Here is a 15597-nt window from a genome sequence, read left to right as displayed (position 1 = left end):
TAAAAGAAAATGTTTTAGAGTCATAGAGATGTACAGCATGGAAACAGACCCTTCGGTCCAACCCATCCATGCCGACCAGATATCCCAATCAAATCTAGTCCCACCTGCCAGCACCCGGCCCATATCCCCCCAAACCCTTCCTATTCATACACCCATATTAACAAGTGATGTAATTGCTAAGAATGAACAAATGACAATTTTTCAGATAGGTTTTAAAAAAGGATTAATGTTTATTTTCCAACACCCAAAATGTATATGTAAATACGCCAAGGCAAACCAAATCACAAACCTGGCCCTTACAATAGCTAAATGCTAACCTGAATCCCCTGGCTCCTGATGGAGTTTAGGCAGGATTCTACACTGTAGCTGGTCTGTGTCAGTTTCTCCTTTTTTTTGCTCCAAGAAATGTATTATATTAAATGTCCCCCATCAGCAATCTGGTTCCTGTCATGTGACTATAGTATCTTTTTTTCACTGTCTTCTCAAATGGTCTCGGATGATTGTGTGCTGACAGACAGTGCTCTCCAAGTTTAACACATTCCCATTTGCTTAAATTGGGAGATTGCTTTTATACACCCATTCTTGTGGAATTCCGCTCTGAATCTGAAATATCTGCACGTCCACTATAAATTTGTTTCTGCACGTATTTGGATAATGGCATTCAACAATCCACTTTATTGCACTTTAATTCCTTTTTAATGAAATATCCCTTAAGTTAACTTGGTACTTTAATATCTTGTTAAGACCTAGAGGCTTGCTTCTTGAGCCTTCAAATTATGTTGAGAAAAAAAAAGGAAAAATATTCACCTTATCTCTGAATTCCATTTTGTTTTAAAACTAGTCAATTTCCATAAATCCACAAGTTTATATTCCATGACAGCATTACCTTTCAGAGTGCATGCAGTCCACTTGAAACACTTTGAAATGCATTATGCAGATTTACTTCAAAACATTGTTGTCAGAAAAGATATATGCCCCATCAATCTATTCTGAAATAATTCACCAATGATTCAGAATAATAAGACACATAAAGGACTAATGTAGGGCATTTAATCACCTGTCAATCTAATCTCCTTTAAGAACAAAATAGCTTGCTGATCCTTGGCTAATCCCTTCCTTCTAACAAATTTTTGCCTTTTAATCCATCTGTTTTGCTCCAACAGCTAAATCCCCAACATGTTTAAGGCTTGGAATGACCACTTACCATCTGCATTAGAAGCCAAACTGAACTATGGCTTGAAAATTTGATTTAACTTAATCTTACCTCAATCACCTCTACACATCCTAGAAAATAAACTATTGCGCATGAATAAATTCTATAATTGAGTATTGCTGATATAAAAAACATGCCATTGAAGCTTTTTATCTTTTATTCACCCGGACAGAGCTGCTAGAAAAAAATGTTCTTTACGGCAATGCCGGAGCCAGAGTGTGCTTACACACATTAATCTGAACCCTGTTTGACTTGCAATAAAATATTGCTCCTTTCAATTTTGATATTTTTGCATCTTGCCCTGATGCATCTAAAACAAAAAGTTTTTGATTTATTCATACATGGGATGTGGGCACCACTGGCTGGCCAGTATTTATTGCCCATCCCTAGTTGCCCATGAGAAGACGGTGGGTGAGCTGCCTTCTTGAACCACTGCAGTCCACATTGTTGTGGTTGACCCATAATGCCATTATGGAGAAAATTTAACCACGTCCTTTTTTTAAAGCAATGCTCAAAATCTGCACTACCAAATGATTGAAATTAAAGATTATAGAATCACTGAAATGTTTTTACTTGCGCTGCACAGGTACCAAACTTACAATAATCAATGAGTCATGGGAACATCAGCATGATTTCTATCCTCCACAAGAAAGAACTGGTGAAACCATTTCATTAATATTCATTCAGAAATTATTGCTCCGAAAAGTTAATATCAACATGTTAATTACCTGAAATACTGGGACTGAGATTAACCTGCTGAAACTTAAAAGTTGGTGGGTAGGCCTATTGCTCCTTTCACCTCTACAGTTAGCTTATAGAGTTACTCAGAAGGACCTCATTAACCAGCCAAACACCTCACATGTTTCACCTGATAGGCATCATGAAGTGCTTCAGACAGTGCCTGACATTTTAAGAGAGAACTAGCTGGAGGTGGTGCTATGGATCAGACCAGACTCCCTCAAAGTATTCAAAGGTAAGTTTTTCTTATTTTAAAGGCAAATGCAAAGTGTCCATTCCAAAGCAATGCAACTTATCAAACTACCTGATGTTAAGCAAAACACAATTTATTTCAACACCATAGTTAAAATACAACCAAAGATGAATTTAAGATAACTTAACTCAATTGGAAATCTTAACAGAATAATAGATGATGTAACTATTACTAATTAACTGTTCCAATGTATAAACAACCCATAAACACCCTTTGGCTAAAAGGTAAAATTCAGACACAGATGCTCACATGCAGTTCCCAAAATCAGGGAGGAAAACCAAAACATTAAGAGTAAATCAGGAGTAGCAGCCTGAAAACATTCACAAAAGCTTTCAACTCTTCTAAGACCCCAAAAGCTTCTGCTTAAAGCTAACACTAAAATGTAAAAAAAAACCTAGAAAGCCTGGCCTATGAGAACTTGGCCAAACCCAGACTGCTTCATTGTTCCAAATTTTTAAAAAACCAAGGTCTCACATGCTGTTTACTTCTTTAGAGACAGCTCAGTGCTTCTGCCTTCAACCTCTCTTCAAATAAACCAGGACAAAATAACCTCTTGAAAGCCACAGCATTGTCATATAGGTGATGCATGTTGGAGACAAAGAGGTACTAGGCAGGTGCTGTAGGCAGAATGCAACAGAGTCTAAGACGATGTGTATATCATTACACTGTAAAGAAATAATTTTAAGGAAAACATTTTGGTCTTCAGCACCAGTGTGGAGATGATAACTCATTTGAACCCCAACACAAGACAAAACAGAAAGCCCTGTTATCATAATTGTCATAATAAATTAGTATTCTTTTGAATCCTATAAAAGTATTGCGAGGAACTCTTGGATAGTCTTCACTGTGACAATGTTTGGATTGCCTGAAGTATGGTGTATGATGTTGTAATCTCTCAGGAAACTACAGCTAGAAATTGAAGAAAACATTTAAAATAAAGGCTTACATTTATACATCACCTTTCAGGATGCCCCAAATCTCTTCACAGCTAATGCTGCACATTTTGACAATATTATCATGTTGGAAACATAGCAGCCCATGTGCAAACGTTAGAATAACCAGATACTGTTTTTGATGATGTTGGATGAAAGATACATATTGACGAGAGAGAAATCCTGCCATCATCCCCACACTTCTTCAATTAGTATACTAGGCAATTTTCTGTACAGTTGAGAAGGCAAATTGGACCCTCTGTAAAACATCTCATCCAAACAATTTGCCTTCTTCTATGCAGCTCTCATTCAGTACTAGGTCATCAGCCTAAATTATTTCTCAGTGGTCGAATAGGGTCCAGGATTCACAATCTTCTTACTCAAATGAGTGTGCTGCCCACTGAGTCATTCTACTTTGTAACTTCCCAAAATAGCAAATATGAGGCACGGCTTCTGAGGTCATTACACTAACAGCTTGTTTAGTATATTCAAAAGGAAATCGTATCTCCCATGTTATCTTTTTGTTCAGTCATGGGATGTGGATATCACACAAATATTTATTACTCATTCTACCCCCCGTAGCTCTAATGTCTTGTTTGCAGCATATTAAGAATTTAAAATCTCATCTAGTGGAGTTAAGTGAAGTATTGGTCCAGCTTTTTGACAACAGTGTTATTCTAAAAGGACTAGACAGGACAAATGCAGGAAGGATGTTCTGGTTAGTGTGGAGACCAGAACTAGGAGTCATAATCTAAAGATAAGGAATTGGATATAGCATGTGCAACCAAAGAGATCAAAAAATTAGAGAAAGAGCAGGATCAGCTATGATCAATGAATGGCAGAGAAGGTCTGAAGATCTAAACTGCTTACTTCTGCCCTTATTGTGTTTCATTACAAGAACATGCAAGGCTGTGGGCAACTGTATGCATATATCAACTTGCAGGAATCAGCTGACTAACAGAACTTTGTTAAAAGTCAAACAGCACCAGGTTTGTACCCAGTCACGAAATCTGGTCCCTTGGAATTAAAAGGATTAAGTTCTCATCACATTGTATATAATAAGTGTGAAGAGCAGTAACCATTCAAACTGCTGTAGTCTGATCCTTCTGCTTCAAAAGTAGTTCAGTGGAGGATGGGGGGGGGGGGAAAAGAGGTGCATGGGAATAGCTGCTTTGCTTTTTAATTGTTTGAATAGCTACAAAACCAGGCAAAATGCTTCTGGTAAATATTTTAGAAAATAAATACAAAACTGCTGTAATAAATTTTAATGGATCATCTCTTTGCCAAGATATTAAATGCTTGCATTAAAGTGAAGACTTGAATCCATGATATATTACAGGACACTTCAACTTTCAGTAATCTAGCCAGTAAATTTTAATTAATAGATTGCTGTTCTTTACAGAAAGAAAATTTGTTTTAAACTACAGACAACAATTATTACAGTGCATTTTACAAGCAGATTCCATCCTTTCCAGTCAAGTGTTATTTAAAAAGGAGGAAGATCAATAATGAATAAGTTGGTATCAACAATCTGACAAATCTGCAAAAAAAGTGTCCAGAGACAACCATACTTTCAGGTTTATATAAGTGCATAGGACAAGGAGTAGGAAAGGTAGACAAACTGATATTCTAGATGAATGCATCTGTATGCCATGGGATGGTTATTACAATCAAAGTATTTTTCATTTTTTATTTTTCTTCAGTCTTGCTAGACTTGGTATCATGAACATATTCAGACATTTTCCAGAGAATGCTAGAGTTTGACAAAGAAAGAGACCTATGGTCTCTTTTTAGGGAAACGGTACTTTGGTATCTACCAACAGAAGTTTATTAGCTTGAAGAGTTACTCAAAATACCTCAGCACAGACTCTCATGACCTATAGAGAAATGGAAATCACAAAGCAGCTATATTTACTAAAACATCTTCAGAAAATACATGAACAATGTCCAAACACTCACATTTAAATAAACATTCAATAATGGCTTCATTACAGCAATTATATTGCTGGGATTGTTAGCATACAGTACACACTGATTATTGGTCAGTGCACAAGTAATTCAAACTCATCCTTGGAAATCAAGTACATCTCAAACATGAGAGATTTATTGGCCTCCTTTTAGTACAAAGTTTTAAATACCAACAAATTTCCAGGAGCCCAGCTTATATTGTATTCTGGACTACTCCCCTATCACCATCTCGCACCACAAATAAACGTGACATTGAATACATAGTATCTTCTTCATGAGGCAATGAATGGGCTTAGTACATCATCCACTTTGACATCACAATTTGGAAGGCTGAAGTATTCTTCTTATGGTTTTTCCAATCAAGTCTCACCACTTCCTGCTCTTCGCATCCTCCTTCACTCTCCACATCATGAGTTCCATGCATGCAGATGCTTTATCAGAGCCCTTCACTGGTAGAAGGAAGGAAAGGAAACCAAGTTTATTCTCCAAATTCCCCCATCAATTATTTTTTTTAAAAGTGACAATACCAACTGTAGCTATCTCCTGTTAATGCAAGTAGTACTGCATAGGAGTGGACCACTCTATCCATCATGCCTGTGCTGGCACTTTGAAAGAGCTATTGGATTTGTTTCACTTCCCAACATTTTCCCATAACCCTGCAAATTTTACTTTAAAGTATCATCTATTTTTTTCATTAGAAAGTTATTGCAAAATTTGTTTCAATCATCGCCTTAAGTAGCCCATTTCTCCCACATGAAGGTTGAAATTTTGAAAGTCTCTGTGGATACTAAGTATATTCATTACAGATAACAAGAAAGGAATCAATGCATATAAGAATAGTACATCAGTTATGATCTTATTCAAATGGTAGAGGACATGCTAAAAGCCCAAGATGCCAGCTTTTGTTTAGGATTATTTGTTCCCATGGCTCCATTGTTAATCACAATAAATCTACTAGTCTGGCTGCCAACCTCTGGCCAATAGCAACAATGTACATTCCACAAAACCCTTCATGATTTCCTCAAAAAACCTTTAACCTGGAAAGCCATTCCAGATTTTCCATGTAATGGAGGACACTCCATTCCAGCCAAAGGCTCATTATTTGAAGGAGTTTTGACGACAGAATTAAGAGAGCCATGTTCAACCCTGAGCCAATAGGCAGGCACTTTAGTTGGAGGAAACACTAATGAGATTCACTCCTTTCTTTAACACTAGCAAATTTTTATTCTGCTACCACTGCCCTTCTTGAAGGGATTTCTTTGTCCAATCCATTCAGATGTTTAAATTGTACCAATACCACAGGGAACAAAAAAATATAATGCTAAATTTACTAACTGCTTTAAGATGGGTCAGAAAGTTAATTATCAGGAGGACTTAAGTCAACAAAAGGGATTCAGCTAGATTAAGTAATTGAACATTTGGCAGATAAGCGTGAAGTTCTACCCATTGAAATATATAGGTAAGCTTAAACATGAAAAATGACTTGACATGGTGATTGCCTAGAGGATCCTTTCCAGCAGAGACTCCAGAGATAAGGACAGTTCAAAAATTAGAGAAGTATGTTCTATTTAGGGCAGAACAGAATTCATCTCAACAAGATGAGGTGTGCAGGTGTTGGACTAATGTGGACAAAGTTTTAAAAATCACAACACCAGGTTATAGGTAGCTACTTGATGAAGGAGCAGCACTTCAAAAACTAATACTTCCAAATAAACCTGTTGGACTATAACCTGGTGTTGTGTGATTTTTAACTTTCTCAATAGGATGTTAAACTAGGGAGTTTTCTTCCCCAGAGAAGAGTAGAGATTTGGGCCAAGACTGGATATTGTCAAGGCTGTTACATTTTTGATCAAGGAAGGTGAAGATTATGGAGAGACAGAAAGGGCAGTGAATTTGAGACCACAATCAGAAGAGGAGATCTTCCCAAATGATGGAGTAGGCTTAAGTCTCAAATGGCCCGTTCTGGCTCCTAATTCTTGTGTTCATGACCTGCTGAATGCAATTAATTCAGGAAAGTTAACCACTTGCCTGTGTGAAAGAAATTTTATTTAAGAGCATTTTAGAAAATAGTTTGATAAACTCTGCTACACAAGTCATTCATGGGTGACCATCAGACAAAGTAAATGGTTCTGGACTTATTGAATTTCCCTGTGGTCATTTCCCCCTCAGACAAGAATATTACACTTTGGATCAGATGGCGCAGTGCAGGGAGATAGAGAACAGCCTCAGCGGAATGCATCAGCCAGGTTCATGTCACCACTGTTGGCCGTGCTACACAAAAGGGGAGGAAAACAAGCAGCAGGGCTACGGTGATAAGGGATAAATAGTAGGGGGTGCTGAGGTGTTTATGGCCACAGATGTGAATCCAGGATGGTATGTTGCCTTCCTGGTGCCATGTTCAGGACATTCTGGAGCAACCAATGGTCATGGTACACATAGGTGCTAACAACATAGACAAACAAAGGGGCGAGGGCCCAAATGCAGAATAGGAAGTTATGAGATAAGTTAAAATGCAGGATCTCAAATGGAACAAGTTCAGGACTATTCCCAATGCCACATGCTAGTGAAAGTAGGAAGAGAAGATAGATCAGCTAAGTGTGTGGCTGGAGAAAGTGTACAATGGAGGGGTTTCAATTCTAGAGACATTGGGACCGGTTTTTGGGACGATGAGATGAGATATGTACAAGCCTGCAAGTTGCATCTGGGCAGAACTGGGACAAATACCCAGGTGGGGACTTTTGCTAGTTCCATTGGTGTGGATTTAAATTGGCTTCCATCCCCCAGCCATACTAGAGTGTAGGATTAGATGGATCAGATTCAGATCAGGCATCAGTAGATAGAACATTAGCTAGATGATATAGTCAGTGATTCAGAAAGACGATAGAAATGAATATTAAAAAGCATCCAAAGGAAATTGTTAGGGTTGAGCTGTTTTATACTTCAAATGCAAGGAATCTTGCAAATATTGCAAACAAAGCAGATGAACTAAGAACACAGATAAGACATAACAGCACAATGTAATCACTACAACACAAACCTGGCTAAAGGAGAGGCAAAATTGGCAGTTTAGGATAAGGATAGAGTGGGTGGCAAAAATGGAGAGGTGGCAGTGGTATTGATTAAAGATAAATTACACTTGCAAGAAGGGATGATATACTAAATAGGTTAACAAATGAGGCTTTACAGGTTGCATTTAGGAATAAAAGAAAGAAAGAGGCAGTCACATTACTAGAAGTATGCCACAGACATCCAAATAGTGAGAGGGAGATAGAAGGACATGTCTGCAGACAAATTTCTACCTGTAGGAATAAGACGCAATAATAGCAGGAGATTTCAACTATCCCAATATCAACTGGGTTTCAAAACATTAGAAAGTGAAAGAAAAAAACCTATGCACTGTGTTCAGGAATTTTATTTTTAAAACAATACACGACAAGCCCAATGACAGGCTGTGCTATTCTGGATTCAGTTTTGGGAAAAGAAGATGGGCAAGTTGCAGCTCTACAGGACATTGATTAGGCCACTTTTGGAATATTGCATGCAATTCTGGACTCATTCCTATCGGAAGGATGTTGTGAAACTTGAAAGGCTTCAGAAAAGATTTACAAGGATGTTGCCAGGTTCGGAGGATTTGGGATGCAGGCGGAGGTTGAACAGGCTAGGGCTGTTTTCCCTGCGTGAAAAAGTTGCACCTTAGGTCCCTTTTATGTTTTTCCCCTCTCACCCTAAACCTATGCCCTCTCGTTCTGAACTCCCCCCACCCCAGGGAAAAGACCTTATCTATTTACCCTATCCATGCCCCTCATGATTTTGGAACCCCTGCTTTTTGCTACATTCATGCACAATTTTGAATAGAATATATGGGGAGATACAATTGAAGGAGTAATAAAACGTAAGGGCTGCACAGTGGCTAGCACTGCTGCCTCAGTGCCAGAGACCCAGGTTTGATTCCAGCCTCGGGCAACTGTGTGGAGTTTGCACACACTCCCCCAGTGTCTGTGTGGGTTTCCTCTGGGCGCTCCGGTTTTCTCCCACAATCCAAAGCAGCATGGGTGAGGTGAATTGGCCAAAATTGCCCATAGTGTTCAGCGATGGTGTAGGTTAGGTGCATTGGTCAGGGGTAAAATGTAGGGGACTGGGTGGGTTACTCTTCAGAGGGTCAGTGTGGACTTGTTGGGCTGAAGGGCCTGTTTCCACACTGTAGGGAAACTAATCTAAAAAATCCTCAGCCAGTTATTCCGATTTCTGCATTTTAAAAAAGTTTTTGATGTGATGCAGGTGTTGCTGGAAAAGTCAGCATTTATTGGCCAACACCAGTTACCCTTCGAACTGAGTAGAGGACTGGGTCATTACAGGACTAATTAATGGGAAGAACACTGTAGGAGTAACTGGTGGGGTGCTTCAGCAAAATCTTTAGTCAATCTACAAAGACTTCAGTAAAAAGAATAGTGTAACATATCCAGGTTTTCTCATAACGCAAGTTAGTGGGCGGCACGGTGGCTAGCACTGCTGCCTCACAGCACCAGAGATCCGGGTTCAATACCCGCCTCAGGCGACTGACTGTGTGGAGTTTGCACGTTCTCCCCGTGTCTGCGTGGGTTTCCTCCGGGTGCTCCGGTTTCCTCCCACAGTCCAAAGATGTGCAGGTCAGGTGAATTGGCCATGCAAAATTGCCCGTAGTGTTAGGTATGGGGTAAATGTAGTGGTATGGGTGGGTTGCGCTTCGGCGGGGTGGTGTGGACTTGTTGGGCTGAAGAGCCTGTTTCCACACTAAGTAATCTAATCTAATCTAATTTGAGAAAGTAAACCATGAATTGAAATGGGCTACAGAGGGCAAAGAAGTGAGCAAGAATGCAGATAAGTTATTCACTTTCAGCAGGTAAATTAGCAAGTTTTTTTTTAAAACAACCAGAGAGAGACTAGGATATGTAGCATTCTGAGACACCTGGCTGGCCTTTCACAAATCAAAACTCAACCAAGCAAGACAAGCAATTATGAAAGCAATTGGCAGTTTAATCTTTATTACAAAGGGATTGAGGCAAAAGGTAAAGACATTTTGCTATAAATCAGACTTTTGACCAACTTATACAAGTGTGGTCTTGCCAAAAATATTGTAAGTGAAGGTCAAGATAAGGAGATGAACAAGTTTAAATGATTTACTCTAGCTTCCATTTATGTTTTACAATTACTTACCATTATCTGGGATAGTATGGCTGAGGTATTCTGCCATTAAATTCCTTAGGGCCCGTTTGTGAGGTAACCCTAAGGAATGTGGAAACACGACTGATACATCAATGACCATGCTGTGAATAAGCTGTAACGAAAAAGTATTTTGAGAAAGGGTAAAGTTTCTTCTTCCAGATGAAGGAAAATGAAGTTTTTTTAAACTTTAAATCCCAGTAACATGCAATTTAGTCTCGAAACATGGGTATTATGTTCACTTAGAGATGCTAACACTTCTGCGATTCAGGGTTTCAAAATAATCTGTAAACTGACAAACCAATGGCCATTAATTTATTGCCTGTAACACTAGACAGTATGAATGAAAATAACAACTTTAAGAATTCTCATAGCAGGGAACTGGGTTGCATTTGAAAAAATGCAGAGAATCTCCATTTTTGTCGGAGCTAATGCAACACAAATTTCAATCTGTAAACATTCCAAATGTTGCCAATTTTACCTTCACAAAGATATCCTCATCACTCCCTCCCTCAAACAATGCAAAGAATCCCCTGCACCCTCATCATCTAATCAATCAGCCTTTGCATCTACTTCCTCACTACAAAGTATCAGTACAATAGAAGTGGTCATTTAACCCAACAGTTAAATATTGACAATATCCATTCATTTTTTGTGCTTTTTAATTTATTCACTCAGGATGGCATATTTCTGAAGGCCAGCACTTGCCACTCATTCCTGATTATTTTTTGAATGGCATGATTCTCCTAAGCTATTTCAGAGGCAGTGGACAGTCAACCATGTTACTATGGTTGTGGGATCTCAGGTAGGCCAAAGATAGCAGTGTTCCTTCTCAAAGTGAGCCAAATGGCTTTGAAGATTGGTATTAGTTTCATAGTTACCATTACTAAAACTAACATTTTGTTCCAGATCCTGTTAATTCATTAAATTCCCCTTGCTGGGATTTGAACAAATGTCCCCAAAGCTTTATCCTAGATCTCTAGGATACAAGGCTAATGACACAGTCGCAATACCACCAGCTCTTGTCCTATCCTCCTCCAGATATTTAATTTGTAACTAAACTAAGCCTGAAGAAGGGCCTGTGCCCGAAACGTCGAATCTCCTGTTCCCTGGATGCTGCCTGACCTGCTGTGCTGTTCCAGCAATAAAGTTTCAACTTTGATCTCCAGCATCTGCAGACCTCACTTTCTCCACTAAACTAAGTGCCCCTTATACAGAAGCATTGTGTGTGTACAACCTGCTTAATGCTACTGTTCTTAATAATTTGCATATTCCTTCGAAATTTTAAGGCTTCTGCCTATTGCCCATGAGATATCTTTTATAGTATTCGAAAAGCTGTTTTCTCTTAAAGATAGAACATAGAACAATACAGCACAGAACAGCCCTTCGGCCCACGATGTTGTGCCGAACATCTCTCCTAGCTTAAGCACCCATCCATGTACCTATCCAATTGCCGCTTAAAGGTCACCAAAGATTCTGACTCTACCACTCCCACAGGCAGCGCATTCCATGCCCCCACCACTCTCTGGGTAAAGAACCCACCCCTGATATCTCCCCTATACCTTCCACCCTTCACCTTAAATTTATATCCCCTTGTAACACTCTGTTGTACCCGGGGAAAAAGTTTCTGACTGTCTACTCTATCTATTCCTCTGATCATCTTATAAACCTCTATCAAGTCACCCCTCATCCTTCGCCATTCCAACGAGAAAAGGCCTAGCACTCTCAACCTATCCTTGTACGACCTATTCTCCATTCCAGGCAACATCCTGGTAAATCTGGGTAATCTAAGATGGAGGGCAGGAAAAATTTCTGGCTGTAAAAGCCTGCTCCTTTGAGGTATTTTAGGTGTTAGAGGTGATTTCCTTGAAATCCAGGAGCAGCAATTGCTGTTTTATATGCTGTTGCAATTGTTTTGGAACTTTTTTTTTCAAAGTCAAAACAACAGCACTTTTAAAAGGGAGAAAGATAGACAAAGGTAGCAAGCACATGTTCTGTAAGGGAGAAAGAGAAAGAAACCAGCACTGCTACCTGACACAGCAGTGAATCTGTGCAGTTACTGCTTTTGCTGTTTGAACTCATGTATTGCTGGACAACAGAGTGTCTCTAGGAAAACAGCAAAACTCACAACTGATCTTGGAGGAATCTGTTTGGGAGAGGTCACAGTACAGAAACAGATAAGTAAATAGTTTTAAGTATAGCCTTGTTGTAAATCTACAATAGTGAGTAGAGGGAGTTCTTTCTTGATTATGTTTTTATTGGGATCTCTGTCTCGATTTTTAAAAGAAATATAAGCCATAAGTATTAAGTTAGCCTGGAGTAGTGCTTTGTAGAGCAATAAGACGATGTTATTTTCAGGGTCTGTAGATTGGAAGGAGCAAAATGGCTTTTAGTAGAGTGCTATGCTCTTGTCAGATAGATGTTTCAGGAGAGTTTAAGAGTTACTGAGGATTATACCTGCAATATACGTCATTGGTTGCTTATCCTGTCAGATTGAATGGATCAATTGGAGCAACAGTTAGAGGCAATGAGGAATTTACAACGGCTAGGGGGTGTGACGGATAGCAGTTATAGGAAGGGAGGAAAGCCGTAAACAGTCAGGTAGATGGCTTAACTCCAAGGAATGTAGGTGGGTAGTGCAGGAGTCTCCTGTGGCTATTGCCATTTTGGATAATGGAGGGGTTGATGGACTTTCAGGGGAATGTAGCATGAACAGCCAAATTTGTGGTATCAAGACTGGCTGTAGAGTAATGAGGGGTATGTTGGGTTCCAAGCGATAGATTGTAATAGGGGACTCTAATCAGAGACACAGACTTTTCTACGGCCAGCAGCGAAAAATCAGAATGGTGCGTTGCCTCCCTGGTGCCAGGATCAAGGATGTCTCAGAGAGGGTGCAGAATGTTCTCAAAGGAGAGAAGGGCCAGCAGGTCATTGATCAGTGGTACTAACATAGGAAGGGAAAAGGGTGAGATTCTAAAGGGAGATTACAGAGTGTTAGGCAGGAATTTAAAAAGGAGATAGAGGGTAGTAATATCTGGTTTACTTCTGGTGCTGCGAGCTAATGAGGATAGGAATAGGAATGGCTGAAGAGCCGGTATATGGGAGAAGGATTCAAGTTTTTGGATCACTGGAATCTCTTCTGGAGTAAAATGGACCTGTGCGAGGATGGATTGCACCTGAATTGGAAGGTGACTAATATGCTGTCAGGGAGATTTGCTGGAGCTGCTCGGGAGGATTTCAACTGTTAAGGTGGGGAAGGGGGGTCCCAGGGAGATAATGAGAAAAGATAAATCTGAGCTTGGCACAGGTGAGAAAAGAAGTCAAACAAACAATCAGGGCAGGCAGGGACAAAACAGAGAACAAGGTAGGACTAATAAATTAAGCTGCATTTATTTCAATGCAAGAGGCCCAACAGGGAAGACAGATGAACTTAGGGCATGGTTACGAACCTGGGACTGGAATATCATAGCAATTACAGAAATATGGCTCAGATGGACAGGACTGGCAGCTTAATGTTCCAGGATACAAATGCTACAGGGAGGATAGAAAGGAAGGCAAGAGAGCAGGAGGAAATGACGCTTTTGTTGATAAGGGATAGCATTGCAGCTGCACTGAGGGAGGATATACATCCAGGGAAGTTATTGGGTGGAACTGAGAAATAAGAAAGGGATGATCACCTTATTGGGATTGTATTATGGACACCCTAATAGACGGTGGGAAATTGAGAAACAAATTTGTAAGGAGATCCCAGTTATCTCTAAGAATAATAGGGTGGTTATGGTAGGGGATTTTAACTTTCCAAATATAGAATGGGACTGCCATAGTGTTAAGGGTTTAGAAGGAGAGGAATTTGTTTAGTGTGTACAATAAACATTTGAGACAGTATGTGGATATACCTACTAGAGAAGGTGCAAAATTTGATCTACTCTTGGGAAATAAGACAGGGCAGGTGACTGAGGTGTCAGTGGGGGAACACTTTGGGGCCAACCATAATTCTATTAGTTTTAAAATAGTGATGGAAAAGGATAGACCAGATCTAAAAGTTGAAGTTCTAAATTGGAGGAAGGTGAATTTTGACAGAATTAGGAAAGAACTTTAAAAAGCTGATTGGGGACAGATGTTCACAGGTAAAGAGACGGTGGAAAACGGGAAGGCTTTAGGAATGAGATAATGAGAGTCCAGAGACAAGTATATTCCTGTTAGGGGAAAGTAAAGGCTGATAGGTGTAGGGAATGCTGAATGACTAGAGAAATGGAGGATTTGGTTAACAAAAAGAAGGAAGCATATGTAAGGAATAGACTGGATAGATTGAGTGAATCCTTCCAAGAGTATAAAGGCAGTAGGAGTATACTTAAGACGGAAATCAGGAGGGCAAAAAGGGGACATGAGATAGCTTTGGCAAATAGAGTTAAGGAGAATCCAAAGGGTTTTTACAAATACATTAAGGAGAAAAGGGTTAACTAGGGAGAGAATAGGGTCCCTCAAAGATCAGCAAGGCGGCCTTAGTGTGGAGCCGCAGGAGACTGGGGTTGGGGGGGTGGGGGGAAAAGAGGGGGGCGGAAGGAAGATACCAAATGAGTATTCTGCATCAGTACTTACTGTGGAAAAAGGACAAGATATAGAATGTTGGGAAATAGATTGTAACATCTTGAAAAATGTCCATATTACAGAGGAGGAAATGCTGGATATCTTGAAATGCATTAAGGTGGATAAATCCCCAGGACCTGATCAGGTGTACCCTAGAACAAGGTTGGAAGCTAGGGAAGTGATTGCTGGGCCCCTTGCTGAGATATTTGTATAATTGATAGCCACAGAAGACTGGAGGTTGGCTAATATGGTACCATTATTTAAGAAAGGTGGTACGAACAAGCCAGGGAACTATAGACTGGTGAGCCTGACGTCGGAGGTGGTCAAGTTGTTGGAGGGAATCCTGAGGGACAGGATTTACATGTATTTGAAAAGGCAAAGACTGATTAGGGATAGTCAACATGGCTTTGTGTGGGGAAAATAATGTCTCTCAAACTGGATTGAGTTTTTTTGAAATAGTAACAAAGAGAATTGATGAGGGCGGATTAGTGGACATGATCTATATGGACTTCAATAAAGCATTCAACAAGGTTCCCCATGGGAGACTGATTAGCAAGGTTAGATCTCATGAAATACAGGGAGAACTAGCCATTTGGATACAGAACTGGCTCAAAAGGTAGAAGACAGAGGGTGGTGGTGGAAAGTTGCTTTTCAGACTAGAAGCCTGTGACCAGTGGAGTGCCACAAGGATTGGTGCTGAGTCCACT

At 39.8% G+C, this 15597-nt stretch overlaps 1 protein-coding gene across 1 annotated transcript in view; it reads right to left on the bottom strand.

Moving 5' to 3' along the window:
• Nucleotides 1–4492: 4492 nt before the first annotated feature.
• LOC122563501 (RNA exonuclease 1 homolog) overlaps nucleotides 4493–15597 on the bottom strand; it is a 77610-nt gene continuing 66505 nt past the window's right edge. Inside the window, exons 14-15 of the mRNA XM_043717309.2 lie at nucleotides 10298–10418; nucleotides 4493–5553 (exon numbers count right to left, since the gene is read on the bottom strand). Of these exons, the coding sequence (XP_043573244.2) occupies nucleotides 5471–5553; nucleotides 10298–10418 (204 nt within the window). The 3' untranslated portion in view covers nucleotides 4493–5470. The remainder of the gene's footprint in view (nucleotides 5554–10297; nucleotides 10419–15597) is intronic.

Source organism: Chiloscyllium plagiosum, unplaced genomic scaffold (assembly GCF_037043375.1).
Source record: "Chiloscyllium plagiosum isolate Xiang-an unplaced genomic scaffold, Cpla_swu_hap1 HiC_scaffold_2, whole genome shotgun sequence".
Classification (NCBI taxonomy): Eukaryota; Metazoa; Chordata; class Chondrichthyes; order Orectolobiformes; family Hemiscylliidae; genus Chiloscyllium; species Chiloscyllium plagiosum.
Note: the sequence above shows the minus strand (reverse complement) of the source record. Positions and strands in the feature narration are given on the sequence as shown.